At 36.9% G+C, this 15,620-nt stretch overlaps 1 protein-coding gene across 6 annotated transcripts in view; it reads left to right on the top strand.

Moving 5' to 3' along the window:
* mcf2lb (mcf.2 cell line derived transforming sequence-like b) overlaps positions 1 to 15,620 on the top strand; it is a 48,957-nt gene that overhangs the window by 29,215 nt on the left and 4,122 nt on the right. For 4 of the 6 annotated variants that reach the window (XM_030125173.1, XM_030125172.1, XM_030125174.1 and 1 more), the window contains exons 5-28: positions 755 to 874; positions 1,346 to 1,462; positions 2,812 to 2,961; positions 3,056 to 3,180; positions 3,766 to 3,880; positions 3,989 to 4,108; positions 4,821 to 5,012; positions 5,102 to 5,293; positions 5,999 to 6,158; positions 6,850 to 6,908; positions 7,004 to 7,089; positions 7,276 to 7,342; positions 7,427 to 7,542; positions 8,511 to 8,580; positions 8,661 to 8,933; positions 9,026 to 9,151; positions 10,211 to 10,432; positions 10,563 to 10,655; positions 10,782 to 10,860; positions 10,992 to 11,064; positions 12,348 to 12,451; positions 12,720 to 12,812; positions 13,005 to 13,064; positions 13,316 to 13,381. In XM_030125173.1, the coding sequence (XP_029981033.1) occupies positions 755 to 874; positions 1,346 to 1,462; positions 2,812 to 2,961; positions 3,056 to 3,180; positions 3,766 to 3,880; positions 3,989 to 4,108; positions 4,821 to 5,012; positions 5,102 to 5,293; positions 5,999 to 6,158; positions 6,850 to 6,908; positions 7,004 to 7,089; positions 7,276 to 7,342; positions 7,427 to 7,542; positions 8,511 to 8,580; positions 8,661 to 8,933; positions 9,026 to 9,151; positions 10,211 to 10,432; positions 10,563 to 10,655; positions 10,782 to 10,860; positions 10,992 to 11,064; positions 12,348 to 12,451; positions 12,720 to 12,812; positions 13,005 to 13,064; positions 13,316 to 13,381 (2,878 nt within the window). The remainder of the gene's footprint in view (positions 1 to 754; positions 875 to 1,345; positions 1,463 to 2,811; positions 2,962 to 3,055; positions 3,181 to 3,765; positions 3,881 to 3,988; positions 4,109 to 4,820; positions 5,013 to 5,101; positions 5,294 to 5,998; positions 6,159 to 6,849; positions 6,909 to 7,003; positions 7,090 to 7,275; positions 7,343 to 7,426; positions 7,543 to 8,510; positions 8,581 to 8,660; positions 8,934 to 9,025; positions 9,152 to 10,210; positions 10,433 to 10,562; positions 10,656 to 10,781; positions 10,861 to 10,991; positions 11,065 to 12,347; positions 12,452 to 12,719; positions 12,813 to 13,004; positions 13,065 to 13,315; positions 13,382 to 15,620) is intronic. The other 2 variants (XM_030125170.1, XM_030125171.1) reach the window with 2 other exon arrangements.

The raw sequence follows: 15,620 nt of genomic DNA, 5'->3' as shown, positions 1-15,620 counted from the left end.
CAGCCAATCGGGCAAACAAGCTGTTTAGGTCATTAGCTAATTAAAGATGCATTAACAATTGCATTGCCTCTTGAGGGGGAATAAGGGTCTTCCCTTCGCCGTCACCCAGCTGCCTCCACAGCAGCACTTAGTCTGTCAGTCAGCGTCAGTCATGACATTTTAATTGGCATTTCATTGGTTCCTCTGCTGACAAAGCTGCATAAGTGCTGAACAACATAGCTGGTTGTGTATGATTAGTATTTTTATTTACAGACTTAATACTGATGGTTTGACAACATCTAGTAAAACACATGCTTATTTTCACCTTTATGGTGTGACATGTTTTATTGTGATTTAAAAAAAAAAAAAAAAAGATTCAATTTTTCTACATTTTTTTAATTATGTAATAAATTATGTGTTTGTTGGTTAAAGGAAGCCTTGAACATATTCCATGTGCCTGCAAACATGTAGTACTGTTTGCATTTGGTGTGGATACCCTGTACCTCATTATTCATGTTGAAGATTAATGTCCCTGCCACACAACGGAACTCCGCATCCCCCACATCTTTGCCGTCTCTTGTACTCTACATGGTTACATGCTTGAATGTGTCTGAGGGAGTTTTCACTGGGGAGATGGAGGCGGAGACAAAAAGAGAGAATAATGTAAAGGAAATAAGTCTCTCAGCAGAATAGAGCACATCTGACTGAATGGACTGAGAGGAAGAGGTGGAGAAATGTGAGAAATCATAATCTCATCTCTTTTCCTTCATATTAGGGCGCCTTCCCAGGGAACCTCCAGCTGGTTCTGGTTTTGAGGCCCACCACCCTCCTGCAGCGCACACTCTCTGACATCCTTTTCAAGTTCAACAAGGATGAGTTCAAGATGAAAGTGCCGGTGGGTGCAGTCATCTTTTGCTTCTGATTCATCTATATTTCATTACTAGTCCTTATTTCATGCCTTACACTGCCTTCTAGTTAGGGAATAGATTTTGGAATACTGTCTGTAAAACACCTATAGTACATCTTATGTTTTGATGTAAACCCAGAAGAAGCATTTAGTTGCACTGCTGGAAACAACTGGATTAATTTACCATTTGAGTTTAGATTTCCCACTGGTGTAAGGACTTTTAAATGCAGATTAAAAACATTTCTCTTTTCATGTATCAAGGATTAAACTGATTGACTTACACACAATATTGTAGTTACTTTAAATCATTTTAATAATTCTGGTTACATTTTTGTATGTACTCTCTTAACTTACCTTACCAGAGTTCTACCCTCCACTTACTAGCTTGTAGTATACAAAACAATTACTTAATATAACCAAATAAAATGTATCTAATATAGTTTTCTTTGGTTTGTTTAGGTGATAATGCTGAGCTCTATAACTGAGCTCCACTCCTACATTGACCGCAGTCAGCTGACCCAGGAACTCGGGGGAACACAGGAGTACTGCCACGAGAAGTGGATCTCTCACCGAACTGTACGTATATATGTTTATACTGCACACACCTCTTAACACACAGCAGTCATCTTAGATCAAATGAGTTCTTCTGTTAAAGCCATTAGATGCTTGACAAATTTCCAACACAAAAATGAAGTACAAAAAAGAAATATCAATAAAATAAAAACAGGCAAAGTAAGTTTGATTTGAGAAACATAAGTTGGTATATCTGTGTATTTCCTGTATGATAATAAAATGAGATCAAAGTTTACGCTAACAGTTTATGTTCAGATGCCCAGATTGAACATTAATTAATTTCCTATTGTATACATATTACCAGCATACAGTTTCTTTATTAATGATCAGAAACCAGTTAATGCATTTTATTCCACATTCCACATTACATTATTCAACATCTACTTGGTTTTTTACAGTTTTCCTTCAATAACCTCTCAGTTACTACTTATTAAGAAGAGAAGTTCTTATACATGATTTACAATAGTAATATGCTTTGAATAATATGGGCCTTATGGAGGGAAAACTGTTAGTTAATAGTGTAGTAGTTAAACAAAAACATCATGCAGAATCAGCGCTTTATAATGAGACAATATATGATTAATATGGATGCTACTGAGCACCCAGTTAATGGTAAATGTAGGTTGCTTTAAATGTGTTACCCAGTTTATAACCACATATCCACACTTGGTTAGCATTGTGACACATAATTCTTAGGTACTGCTCTGTGCTTGGTGATGCTGCACTAGTGCATTTGTAAAATAGTGTTGGGAGAGAAGTTTAATGCAACACACCTGATTGAAATGATAAGCCTATCATCAAGCTCTGCAGAAGCCTGATAACAACCGTCAGGTGTGCTGGAGGAGGGAAATATCTAAAACACGCAGGATACTAGCCCTCGAGGACCAGGACTGGACACCCCTGCTTTCATGGAACATTTGCACTTGAGGAAGCATTCTATGGTATTAAAATTAATAAGTCCTGCAAAACAAGTAGCTCACAAAAGCAAGTAGTTCTGTGTCAAAACTTACCTTTTTCAGGGTGTAGATGAAGCTTGGAGGTTGTTGTTCTTCCACATAATGAGGGAGACATTCACAACGTAACACTCAGATAGTGAAAGAACCACTGTTATGGTACGGTAGAAATGCTCACCCTTATTCTGAGTACCTCCCATATGCCAGTCTACCCAACTCATCCAAACATATATCACACCTATAAAAACACTAAAATTGTTTATACAGTTATAGTTGACATCTACACTGTATCATCACCCTACAACGTGACTCTGAAGTCTGTAGTCACTTTAACTGTGGTATTTTCTTTTGGCATCATGACTTGCTGACAGACTCTGCTGTGTCTTGTGTTTGCATCAGGCTATTGAAGGCTTTGCATTGATGGTAAAGAGAACAGCGCAGACTCTTCAGTCATTTGGGACTGAGCTGGCTGAAACTGAGCTCCCCAATGAAATCCAGGCCACAACTGCCCTGCTCAGCATGCACACCACTAAGAAAGACAAAATGAAGGTAACGCCACCCACTCATATTCACTTACTGTACGTCTTTCATGGAAACACATCAGTGCTGCAGATCAGGGTTATAATTTTCCATCTGTGTGTAGGATGATCTGCTGGTGGCTTTGGAACAGGGCAGTCGGCTGCTAGAGAGCATCAATGAGCCTGTTGTACGAGACCCTGACCACAATATGAACCAGGATGAGCTGGAAAACCTGGCCACAGTGCAAAGGTAGGAAACCTAGAACACATAATTTTAGGACTGAGGAGTACTGATTTGGGTATTTGTTACATCTCAGCTTGAACCCATCATTGCATCAGCTGTTTTAGTTGGTCACCATTATTTTTTACATTATATTTAACAGATCTCTTATCATTACAGAATTTTGACAGATATTTTAGTAATACACATCCACTAACATCAGCTGTATGTGTTTCTTTCTGATGTATCTTTTGTACTCATTTTCATATCGCTGATCTATGTGGAAAGCAGATCCGGAACTGCTGGTTTTGTTGTTAGTGTTGACAGCAGGTTTTTTGATCATGACAGTTTCTTCACTTCAAATAGAAAAAAATTGGCTTCTGGTCAGTCATTTTGCTATCTTAAGCAATGCTGGAGGCACAGATTCCCATCTGAGCAAGCATTAGTTCTATTTATATTCACACAAACATACAAGAATATATAGAAAAGACACTTCACATCCCTACTGCATTTTATACTTTAGTCATTCTGTCATTTTTAGCTGCTTTTGCTTTGCTAAACTTTTTACATCTTTTACTCCATCTTTTGTTGTTCCCATCTCTGTTCCTCTGTCAGACTGTTGTCTCAGCTGGACGAGACAGAAAGGGCTTTTGATGAGTTCTGGGTGAGGCATCATACCAAACTGGAGCAGTGTCTCCAACTACGACACTTTGAGCACAACTACAAAGAGGTGAGCTGCCGTGTGTACGCTCAGCTTGACTTCAGCACAGTTCATATGATCTCTTTGAAAAAAAAAAAATGACTTGACTGAAAAATGACTGTGGTGTTCCTGCTGCAGGTGAGGGCTCTGCTGGATCAGGTGTCTGAGAAACTTGCAACCTTCTCTGAGGTGGGGATCAGTCCCGCCCATGCGGACCATATCTTCTGTGAACTCACCACCTATGAGGAGAGAGTCTGTGTAAGTCAAACCCAACGTCCTACAATTAAAGCTTTCTCTAACCATGACATAAATAGCTCAATAACATGGATCTAATAATTTGTAATACCAGAGGATGTTTTTTCTTTTATTCAAGGTTTAATCGTTATGTTTAATCTTCCTGTTGAAATATTTAGAATAAATAGAACAGTCGTACTGATGGCTCGATAAAAATAACAACAAACACAGGAACATTGTATGACATATCTTTCAGAAATTATTTTTGAGCCTCATTTGTGTACTTTAATGGGGTTTTTTTTGTTTTTTTTGTAGAAATAATTGAGTTAGTCACTCTTTATGTCCATGAGAAAATAACTGGCACAAGAGCTACTGCATTTAATGCTCCAGCTGACTGGAATAAAATATCTCCTGATAATAGGCCCATATCATTGATCAGCTGCAATATGATTATCTTTTTTTTTTAACCAATGAGTGTGTGTTTAGAGCTGATTATATCTATTATTTGACATTTTAGCCTCCTTGAGTTTATAATTTTTCAAGGTTTTCTGTTTTGCTGTATGTTTTCTGCTTATTGATGTACTTTTTATTCATTTTGTCACTTCTCTGTGGTTGTAATGTGACTGCGACATATGTTGGGACCCCCACCAAAACAAGACAGTACATCTCATGGGGTTTATCCCATCTTAAATTCTCTTTGATGAGGTTATAAGTATAACATATCACTGGTCTACAGGAGGTGTTGGACAGAGCTTTGGCTTTGGCCCGTGAAGGCGATGAATTGATCCAAAACTCCCACTATGCTGAGGACTCCATTCAGCCCAAATGCAGTGAACTCAGAGTACTGAGTGAAGATGTGAGCAGCAACATGAGGGCCAAGAAAGACCACCTCCTCAAAGCGATGGAGCTACACCACTGTTTGGAGAGGGTGAGGACATAAGTGTCACAACAGGTGCACTTTCTTGCTTCTTTTTTGTTGTTGTTGACTAATTGTTCCTTCTCTCCTTGGTTCTGCAGGTGTTGAAGTGGTGTGATGATGGTATATACCTGCTGGCATCTCAGCCAGTAGACAAGTGTCAGTCACATGAGGGGGCAGAAGTTGCCCTGCAGGAGCTGGAGCGCTACATGGATAATGCCGGCCAGAACCAGCTGACAGACCTGGACACTATCTGGGGAGAATATGAGGCAGTTCTCAACCAGCAGTTCAGAGTAAGCGCCCTGACATAGGAATATATGTGGGATATTTAAACATCACCTTGTATTCATTAACACCATCACAGAGATCAGATTTGAATAGAATCTAATGATGAGCAACTACTTTGAAAGAATAGCTTTGCACAAGCAGTTTAACTGCAGCAAACTACCCTGAAGAGAATGAAGTTTGAAACCTGCTTAGGAAAAGCTGTTCAAACTACTTTCTAAAAATGTTTGAGTGTGCATATAATATGAAATTATTGCAAAATGTAATATAAAAAGTGGCCCTTAGTCCCTACATTAACGAAGATAATGAGAAATAATATTAAAAAAAACACATGCCAGTAATATTGCTACTCAGTTGAACAGTTACGAATGTAGTGAGTTACTGTAACAATACTGCAAAATGTACTTAAAATACTAGTTTTCTGCTTGCAAATGGTACCAAAAAACAATTTGTTCTGTAAGCTTTTCCAACATGTACTAAAAAAGTCATTAGAATACAAAGACTCGCATATATACAGCCTGCAGTGGTTAATTTGTTTGTAGTATAGTATCAAAAACTCAATTAGAATGATATTGTTTTATGAATTTAAAAATAGTCTGTTTTACAGCCTTAAATAATGATTCAAATTGTCCGCTCACACATAATTGACAAAAAAGGATCAGTTTTTTCATGTTTTATATTTAAACTCTCCTTGATGACTTCCTGTCTGTCAGGATCAAGTGGAGAAGGTGTTCCAGAAACAGGCGTCTATGCAGGAGATGTTTGACAAGAGGAGGGTCAGCCTGAAGAAACTCGCAGCCAAACAGACAAGGCCGGTGCAGCCGGTTGCCCCCAGACCTGAGGCCTTCATCAAATCCCCTCTCAGCTCACCTGGTCAGTCTAAAAGCACACACAAACAGCTGATTCATTCATTCATTCTACTCCTTGTTCTTTGAATGACTCTGTAGAATTCCAAGGTATGAAACACTTGGGAAAAAGTTGTAATTTATGATATTTGGTGATTTATGCAAAACTAACTTGACTTGACAAATTCCATTGAGATCAGACCAATATTTTAAAAAACCTGGTTACAGCTATACCTTATATTGACAAGGAAAAATAGCTATTTAACCATTTGAGAAACACATTTGATACATCACAATCACATTTAATGATTTTTTTTTACTGAAAACATATACACGTTGTACTTCATAAGACCAAATATATTAGCTTTTGTTTCCTTTCAGTAAAACAAAACACATATTATTAAAACCTATTGAGTAAAAGACGCAATATAATTGCGGGTGGTGGGTTCAACAGGTTCTCAGTTTTTTTCTCTTCTGTTTTGTTGCCAACATTTTTTGGGAGTTTTTGTATTGCACATTTATTTGGCAACCCACACTAAATCTGTGCAGCCCACGCTTTTGGAATTAATGATTCTGATCATGTACAGTGTACTCCTTATTTGTACTAGCTCTAAATTCAACTTCATGTTTTCATGCAGGAATTAATGAGTCTACAGCAGATAGATATTCTCTCTACACTTAAATTTACTGAGCTTCTGTATTTTATTTCTCTGCTACAGCACACAGAGCACAACAGGAGAAAAACTCAGAGGGAGACTCTGGTATCAACTGTGAAAAAGTGAGCTGGGTATTGTCATGTTCTGCGTGGTGCTTTTATCCAGTTGTTTTGTAAAGATTATGTCATGATGATCCAATGTTCTTTTTTTCTTGCAGGGAAACAGCCATCTGCTGAACGGAGACAGTAACAGCAGACATGCCTCCCTGTCAGAGGAGGAGGAGAACCTGGCAGTGCTGAGGAGGTGAGGGATTGACCACAACTCTTTCATCTGTAATCACATTACACAGCAGATGGACTATGTGACAGAAAGCCGCTGTCGTATCATCTATAGCTTTGTTCATCTTTTTTCTGAGTATGTCGTCGTTTATTTGATCTCTTTTTTAACATTTTATCTGCCTCTGTGTGTCTTTTTCCATTCTGCCTGCAGGCACGTTATGAATGAACTCCTGGAAACTGAGAGGGCCTATGTAGAGGAGCTGCTTTGTGTATTACAGGTGTTTATCCATTCCCCAAAAGATATGTACTTCTTTTTCTTCAAATGTACCTCTAATTTCTTGTGTCTGTTTTATGTGCTACAGGGATATGCTTCTGAGATGGATAATCCTGCGATGGCTCACCTCATCCCTGCTCCTTTGCAAAACAAAAAGGAGATTTTGTTTGGCAACATGCCAGAAATTTACCACTTCCACAAGAGGTGAATGAGCACCATCTGCTGTTAATGCTGATACCTGCTCCGTGCAGTGTTTTTAGCCATAGGCAGTGATTGAAACACACATTTGCTGTGCATAAGCACTATTTTACAGCACATGTACTTGAATATTTCCATTTTATGTTACTTTTAATTACTTATAATTCTGCTACACCCCTTTTCAAAGAATGTGTTGTAAATTACTGAACATTTTACTATGCTATATTTACCTAAAGGCTGTAGTTATTAAGATAAATATTCAACACAAATAGTTATATGAAAATTTCAAAAAAATACAACATGTTGTTAATCATTAAACTGGTAGTTTTCACCCCTTTTGGCCTCTGACATCTTACAAAAAACAGTGTTTAATCAGCACACATTTCACATGTCTTTGAGTTTTTAACAGCTTCAACAAATGGTGACTGTTCCCACCGAACTTCTCACATCACTTCATTTCAATAAATGTTGAAATCACTCAAAATCTCAGTCAAAATCACAGATTAACATTTTATTCTGAAGCCTTTGCACAGTCCTACTTTTTCTTTAATATTCTGTGATATTTTATATTTTATTTTATTTTTTCTTATACAGTCCCTTTTGCACTACGTGTTTTGCTGCTAAATTGAACTGAGCTGCTAAACTGATTTTCATTGTTCCTGTGACAAGATCTATTCTATTATATTCTATTAGAGAAAAACTTGACAAACTGAAAACAGTTTTATGTATTAGATATTTATTTTCTTCTTCTTTCACCTCCCACTAATCTTGTAATGAGCGCAAACCTCCTCTAATACTTATATACTTATATTTATTCTAGTTGTAATTGAATACTTTTACACTGTTACTTTTACTTAAATTATCTAAATAGTTCTTCTACCAATGGCCATTGGTTTTTATCAAAGCTAATCTTATTTTTCACACTCTGCATGGTTTATTTTTCTCTTTAATGGGGATGATTTTGATATTTTCAGGACTTTTCTGAGGGAGCTGGAGCAGTACACAGACTGCCCAGAGTTGGTTGGGAGATGTTTTCTAGAGAGGGTGAGTGAATTTGTTTAGTTCATTTTTTAAATCAAAAAATTGTTGTGACATTTTTTCTTAAAAGATGCAATTTTTTTCAGATGACAGACTTGCAGATCTACGAGAAGTACTGTCACAACAAGCCTCGCTCTGAAAGCCTCTGGAGGCAGTGTTCTGACTGCGCCTTCTTCCAGGTGAACAGACCACCAGCACATTTATATCATCACAAATGTGACGTTATTTGTTTTATTTTGCTAATTCCTTTTTGTTTAATGCATCAGGAATGTCAGAAAAAGCTGGAGCATAAACTGGGGTTAGATTCTTACCTTCTGAAGCCAGTTCAGAGGATTACCAAATATCAGCTGTTACTAAAGGTATGATACAAGCCGGTTGTTTTTTTTTCTAAAGAATTCTAGATTCTGTAACTACTGGTGTTTACTCAGTGTTGATGCTTTTATTACTACAGGAAATGTTGAAGTACAGTAAGACTTGTGAAGGAGCTGATGACCTGCAGGAGGCTCTGTCCTCCATTTTGGGCATCCTCAAGGCCGTCAACGACTCCATGCACCTCATTGCCATTACAGGATATGAGGTAAAACATTAAACACAGTATCAGTCAAGGTGTTTGAGGGATGTTACCGATATTAAATTGTAGCCACATGCCAAGTATAACAATTTGGAAGCAAAATGTGTTAAAGCTCCAGGGATCTACAAATTTGTGGGAAAGTCCCTAAGATTCAGGTGGTGTTTTTCATTTAAAGACAGAATAAGAAAGCTTATGTTTAAAGAAAAGGGTATTCAAATAAAAATTTGAGAAGTATTTCACCAGTAGGCCTGAGTTATTTTCTGCTCATACTATTACTCTATGTCTTGAGAATATTTAAATATACATAATAGAGATGTTATAATAAGACAGTAAAAACTAAGTCATAAGTAACTAAAGTAACTAAATCATGATCTGCAACTTCCTCAACACGATGAATGAAATGTTACAGATAATTACAGTTTTGAAAATGAAATAAGAATTACAGTTGTTTTTGTTTACTTAGATTAGATTAGATTAGATTATCAAAGGTCAAGGTAGAAACAGAATAACGTGCAAGAAAAAAATGTGCATACAAAATATAAGTTAATTTAAGTTCATTACATTTGATTCCTTTTCTAACCAGGCAGTGTAAACCTCACAAACCTATTCAACACTTATTACTGTTAAAGTTTTATCTAAAATGCTTTTGTATAAGGTGAATTAAGACTAAATTTTTTTTTTTGTATAACACAGCCACCAAGCCACATTACAAGAATGTTAACCTTCTGCAGTCACCTTTATTTTGATTAGTAACTGATTGCAGTTACATTTATTAATGATTAACACTGTTACAACTAGTTATGCCCCTACAGTGCATAGAAACCTCAGAAAACACATCACATTATACCAGAATGCCCAAATATAAAATGAGGAGTTTTATATTCATTAATAAAACATTATGCAGTTTTCTTTAAATGTTTAAAGTGGTAACTTGATGGAGACGCTTGAGGGCCAAAATTATTTTTTGCAGATCTGGCCAATAATAGCAGCCCTACTTGCTTTACCTCATAAATGGTTGATAGCTCTATTTTAAAGCAATTTCCCACCAACTCTTTCCCTTTTTAGGGTAACCTGAGTGAGTTGGGCAAGCTGCTGATGCAGGGCTCATTTAGCGTGTGGACGGAGCATAAGAAAGGCCACGCCAAGGTTAAGGATCTGGCCCGTTTCAAGCCCATGCAGAGACACCTGTTCCTCCATGAGAAGGCCCTGCTCTTCTGCAAAAGAAGGGAGGAGAACGGGGAAGGCTATGAGAAAGCTCCTTCCTACAGCTTCAAACAATCTCTTAGTGTGAGCATCACTACCATTGCATTGATCACAATGTCTTATTGGTTTCTAATGTCATATTTCTTACATTGTTAACATTTTGTTCTAATAGAAATGAGAGAATTTAATGATTTTTTCCCCCTTCGGTTTACAGATGAGTGCAGTTGGTATAACTGAAAATGCAAAGGGAGACAACAAGAAGTTTGAAATTTGGTGCAACTCCAGGGAGGAGGTCTACATTATTCAGGTACAGTATTAAAACATGTAAACTTTAAACAAACTGCATGTGAAGCATGTACTGTAGATTTGTTTTAGACATAAACAGCTGACCTGAGTTCACAATGACCTCTTGAATATGTTTGTTACATTTCAGGCACCGACAACTGAAGTGAAAACCACTTGGGTTAATGAGATGAGGAAGGTATTGACTACACAGCTGGAGGCTTGCAGAGGTACAGAGAGAGGACACATCACACTTCTGTCACACTGAGCTCCTGTTCTACATGAGAATCATACTCATGTCCAACTAAAACAGTATTTTATCACAACAAATTCGGTTTTCTCCGTCTGTTTTTTATTCCAGAAGCCAGCCAGCAGAGGGCACCAGACCAGGTGTTCCAGTTCCCCCCTGTGTCCAGTGGACCAGTAAACCTTAGGTGGGCTTAAGTTTAAGTTGTGAAATGATAACGTTGTGAAGATGTCTCTGTATAACCACAAGTTGTTCTGTTTTATGTAGTTAATGTTTTTAAGCTGCTTGCATTCCAATAGTCATTTCAGGTTCAGGTTACTTTCTTAGTACAATGGTAAACTAGGATTGCAGTCTGCAAATCACAGCATCATCACAGTTTTGACACAACAAAACACATAAAAACAGGGAATAAAAGTAATTAAAAGAATCCTGAAATCCAAAAAGCAAAAACCATGCAAGAAATAGGTTAATAGCATAAAACCCATTAAATAAGATTAGAATAAAACAGTAAGATAAAAACATAAATATACACAAAAATAGAAATACATGCTCTAAGTACTCATGATTTTCTGCTGTAACTGTCTAGTGTACAGGGATAAAGGCTTCAGCTGGGACTCACCGATCAGCTTATTTGACCATTTCAGGACTGATTTAAAGACTTCTTATTCTTGACAGAAAGACTTCTTAACAATGACACCACAGACAAAGATAAAATGGATTCAGTAAAAGCCTGATAAAATAGGGTCATCATAGTTTTGTCTACATGTTGTTCTTTTTTACAAACAGCGTCACAGTTTTCCCTGAAAGTACAGTTTAAAATTAATGGTTGTCCCAAGATACTTCAGATTCCACACGTTCCACTTGCAGACAGTGTTTTATTATTATACTTTCCTGCTGCATTAATATAATGTGTTTTTCCTGTAGATGTTTAAAACTGAGGGGATTTGAACTACTCATGGGTGGTTTGATCATAAAACATGTAGAGTAGCAGAAGTATAAAGTCATACACTGCAAGAATCAAAATCTTACTAAGTGGATTTTCCTCAATTCTAGTCAAAATATCTCACCATACTTGAAATGAGACACACTTAAAGAGTAATTTTTCAGTAAGATATAAGAACTTATTTTTGGACAATAGATCAAGATTTTTTTGCTTGAATGAAGTAAAAAAAAAATCTTGAATGAAGCAAAAAATAAATAAAAATCTGCCAATGGAACAAGTGAAAATTATCTTGGTAAGATTTCTTGAAATAAGATTTTCAAGATCTATTGTCTAAAAATAAGTTCTTATATCTCACTGAAAAGTTACCCGTTAGGTGATTATGTCTTAATTTAAGTGTGATGAGATATTTTGACTAGAAATGAGAAAAATACACTAGTAAGATTTAGATTTTTTCTAGTGTATAAGACAGAAATATTCAAATAAAGTACAAGTGGACTAAAAGTACCGCTGTTTTTGTTCACACATAGTCCATTCAAGACTGGACAGAAGACCTTGAAAAAAGGGGAGGAGAAGAAAGCCGAGCCCTGCAGCCCTGACGCCAACTCCTCTTCACCAAAGCCCACAGGAAAAGGTTAGTAGAGACTCAGGGAGATGCACATAGACTGAGGCAACTGTTCTTTATTCTATATTCAAAAATATGTTAGTATGTTAAGTTTATGCTCACTATATTTCAGATGGCACTAATTACTACTGCATTCCCCTTTCTGATTAATAAACCAAATCTTAACCTCTGTCTTTTTAGTGAATCTTATCTCTTTTCTCCACCTATAACTGACTTTCCTTACTGTCTTCCTTCCTTCTATTGTCTGTGTTTTCTTCCTGCTCTTCCTCTGGGTCAGACGAGGCTGTGACAAGCCCTACCTCAGACAGAGCTGCTGTGGCTAAAAAGCGCTTTACCTTACAAGGCTTCAGTAACCTCAAAGGTCAGAAAGGTAAATAGAGGCCACTGTTTTAATTCCATACCACACCATTAGGGAAAAAGAGAAGAGAAAATGCTCAGTTTCCAGTTAGCAGACAGTCAGAGGAAATATTTAAGCATCTGAAAGGACAATTCCAGTTTTTAGAATGGTAGATTTATAAGGATATTTGGATAGTAGTCAAATATTGCATGCTTCCCTCCACAGAACCTTCAACTTCTGATGATAAAAGTTTAACATTACCCATGACGATCATCCCATTGCCAGGTATCACACAGCTCTAGTCCCCAGTTTTATCCAGTTCAGTCCAGTGTAATAGTACTGGAGCATTTTTTAAGCTAGTCGTGGAAATTTTCAAGTGGAAAAGAAGTGAAAAAGAAACTCTACAGCCATCTGTTTGTGTCACCTGTGTGTCACCTTTCCTCATCCTTTCTAATCTAGGTGTTAAATTTTTAGTTTAGTTTTTGGAGCTTTTCAGTGTTCTTCCCTCACCTCTCCATTTCCTTTCTTGTTGGTAGGATCTCCCACGAGCCCCGATCACAAGACGAAACGACAGAGTGATCCCACACCCTTTGGCTTCAAAGGTATGTAGTTTCTCTGATATTAATACATGATGCCGCTTCTATTTGAAGCAGGATAGACGCAAACAAAACAGGAACTGAGGTGTGTTGATCATCCATTATCGCTTAGTTTAGAGCTAAAAACTGATCGACTTGATTAGATTTAAAAAATTACCAAATTACAATTTTCCTGAATCAAAGCTTTGTTTCCTTAATTTTGCTGCTGGTAAAAACTTGTTCCGCGGATGTGTTTCACACAGACGCTTATTGTGATGCACATGACGCCAGAACTGCCACAAAGTTGGATGTTTGTTACATCTTAAGTTGTTAGTATGTTGGATACAAATTTGTCGAAGACTGCAGCGCACATACTGTTTGTAGATTCCATTTGACTTGTTTGTGTGTGTGTGTGTGTGTGTATTATGTTATTGTTGTTTCTATATACAGGGTTCCCGTGGGATCTTAAGTCTTAAAAGTCTTACATTTACAAATCTACATTTAATACCTTAAAAAAGTCTTTAATCCTTTCATGCATAGTGGTCACTACAGTGGACAGTTATTCTCCAGCTGTTGTCTTGTATATTCATGGGCTTTGTTGTTTTAGTTCCGTATCAGCCAACACAGTGGACACTTATAGCACAGCAAAAATTGGAGAGTTGAAATTTCAGGGTTAAACATTTGAGAGTCAATTTTCACTCTCAAAGTGTAGTTTTAACTCACTGTGAGTTAAATGTCATTCAGAGTTGGGGTTAACCCTTTCATGCATACTGGTCACTCCAGTGGACAGCTATTCTACAGCTGTTCTCTTATATATTCATGGATTTTGTTGTTCTTTTCGCTGTTTTTTGTTTGTTTGTTTTTTTTACACATATCTTTATTAAAGTTTTAAGACACTACATATGTTTTATGACATGAATTGGTCACATTATGTAGATCTCTCCTGAGTATAAACCCCCAGAATCACAAGCCCTCCCCGTAGTTTTCACACAATTTATCAGTAAATACATGTTTCTGTGCATCAAAAATTAAACGTGTTGGTGTCCAGCTGAGTGGACATTTTTGCAACTTCATGAAAAATAGGTTCATAAGATTTTTTTTTATTATTATTATTTTTGTAACGTATTTTTTACATTTTTTAAATTATTCAATTTTTTTTTTTTTTTTCAGAAGAAAATTTTCAATCGCATTGTTTTTTTCATGCCTAAAGAGGAATAAAAACACTCAGGAAAAAAATGTGATTGAGGTTCTCATAATTTGTGCATTAAAGGGTTAAAATGTATTAAATGTGATATGGAAGGTCTGAAGTTATGTTGCCATAAACTGCCTTAAATGTGTCTGTTAAATGTCCAAGGTGCAAAGAAAGTAAAGTTAGTTTCAGTTTCACTCGTTCCAACCTGACAATTTATATTGAAATTGAGAACCAACTATTGTTTACAGCCCCGGTGAGAAATGACTCTAAATGGTGGGAATCAAGGCATTAGAGTAAATAAATACATTTTTCTAAATTCTAGGAGTCATGAACTTTGTCAGTATGGCTGTGAAATGGGCATTAATTCTGTTCTAAGCAAATAGGTCTTAAAAAGTCTTAAATTTAACTTGTAGAAACCTGTGTGAACCCTCAGAAATTTTATATATTCTTTTACGTTTATACTTTTTGTGGTTGTTGTTGTTTCATCTGGTTCTGGAATAAAGGACAAGTTGTTTGTCCTTTTCAGACATGTGTTTTCTACATTTTGCTTTTTTTCCCTATTCAAATTGAAGAAAATAATCAATAGATCGATCAATTACAAGAATAATCGATAGCTGCAGTCGTAGTTTCTTCATCCATGTTGCCGGTTGAGTGACTGGCTGTCTCCATTGCTTCCTGTTCTTCAGACGCAGGTCCCCCTCCCCTCCACCTGAGCAGGGTCAGGTGGTTCAGCACCTCTAGTCTCTTACAGACTAAATGGAGAGGTACACCGGCATCAGTTGGTTCACACTGGCTTCATGTTGGGCCCACTTCTCTCACTGTTCGGCACTTAGAAGCTCTTTATAGATCTACTCTGATTTAGTTTACTTGTCCCACATTTCCATTTCACATTCTTTTTCCATTCACTGGGTGAATGTGACTAAGTACTTTTACTGTAGCCTTGTCCTTCGGTTACTGGCACTTATGCTTTACTTGAGTATTTCCATTATATGCAGCTTAAATTTCTACTCCACCACATCACAGAAGCATGTATTGTATTTTTACTCAAATGAATTTATCTGACAGCATTAGGTA

The sequence above is a fragment of the Sphaeramia orbicularis genome, chromosome 21 (genome assembly GCF_902148855.1).
Source record: "Sphaeramia orbicularis chromosome 21, fSphaOr1.1, whole genome shotgun sequence".
NCBI classification, from domain to species: Eukaryota; Metazoa; Chordata; class Actinopteri; order Kurtiformes; family Apogonidae; genus Sphaeramia; species Sphaeramia orbicularis.
Note: the sequence above shows the minus strand (reverse complement) of the source record. Positions and strands in the feature narration are given on the sequence as shown.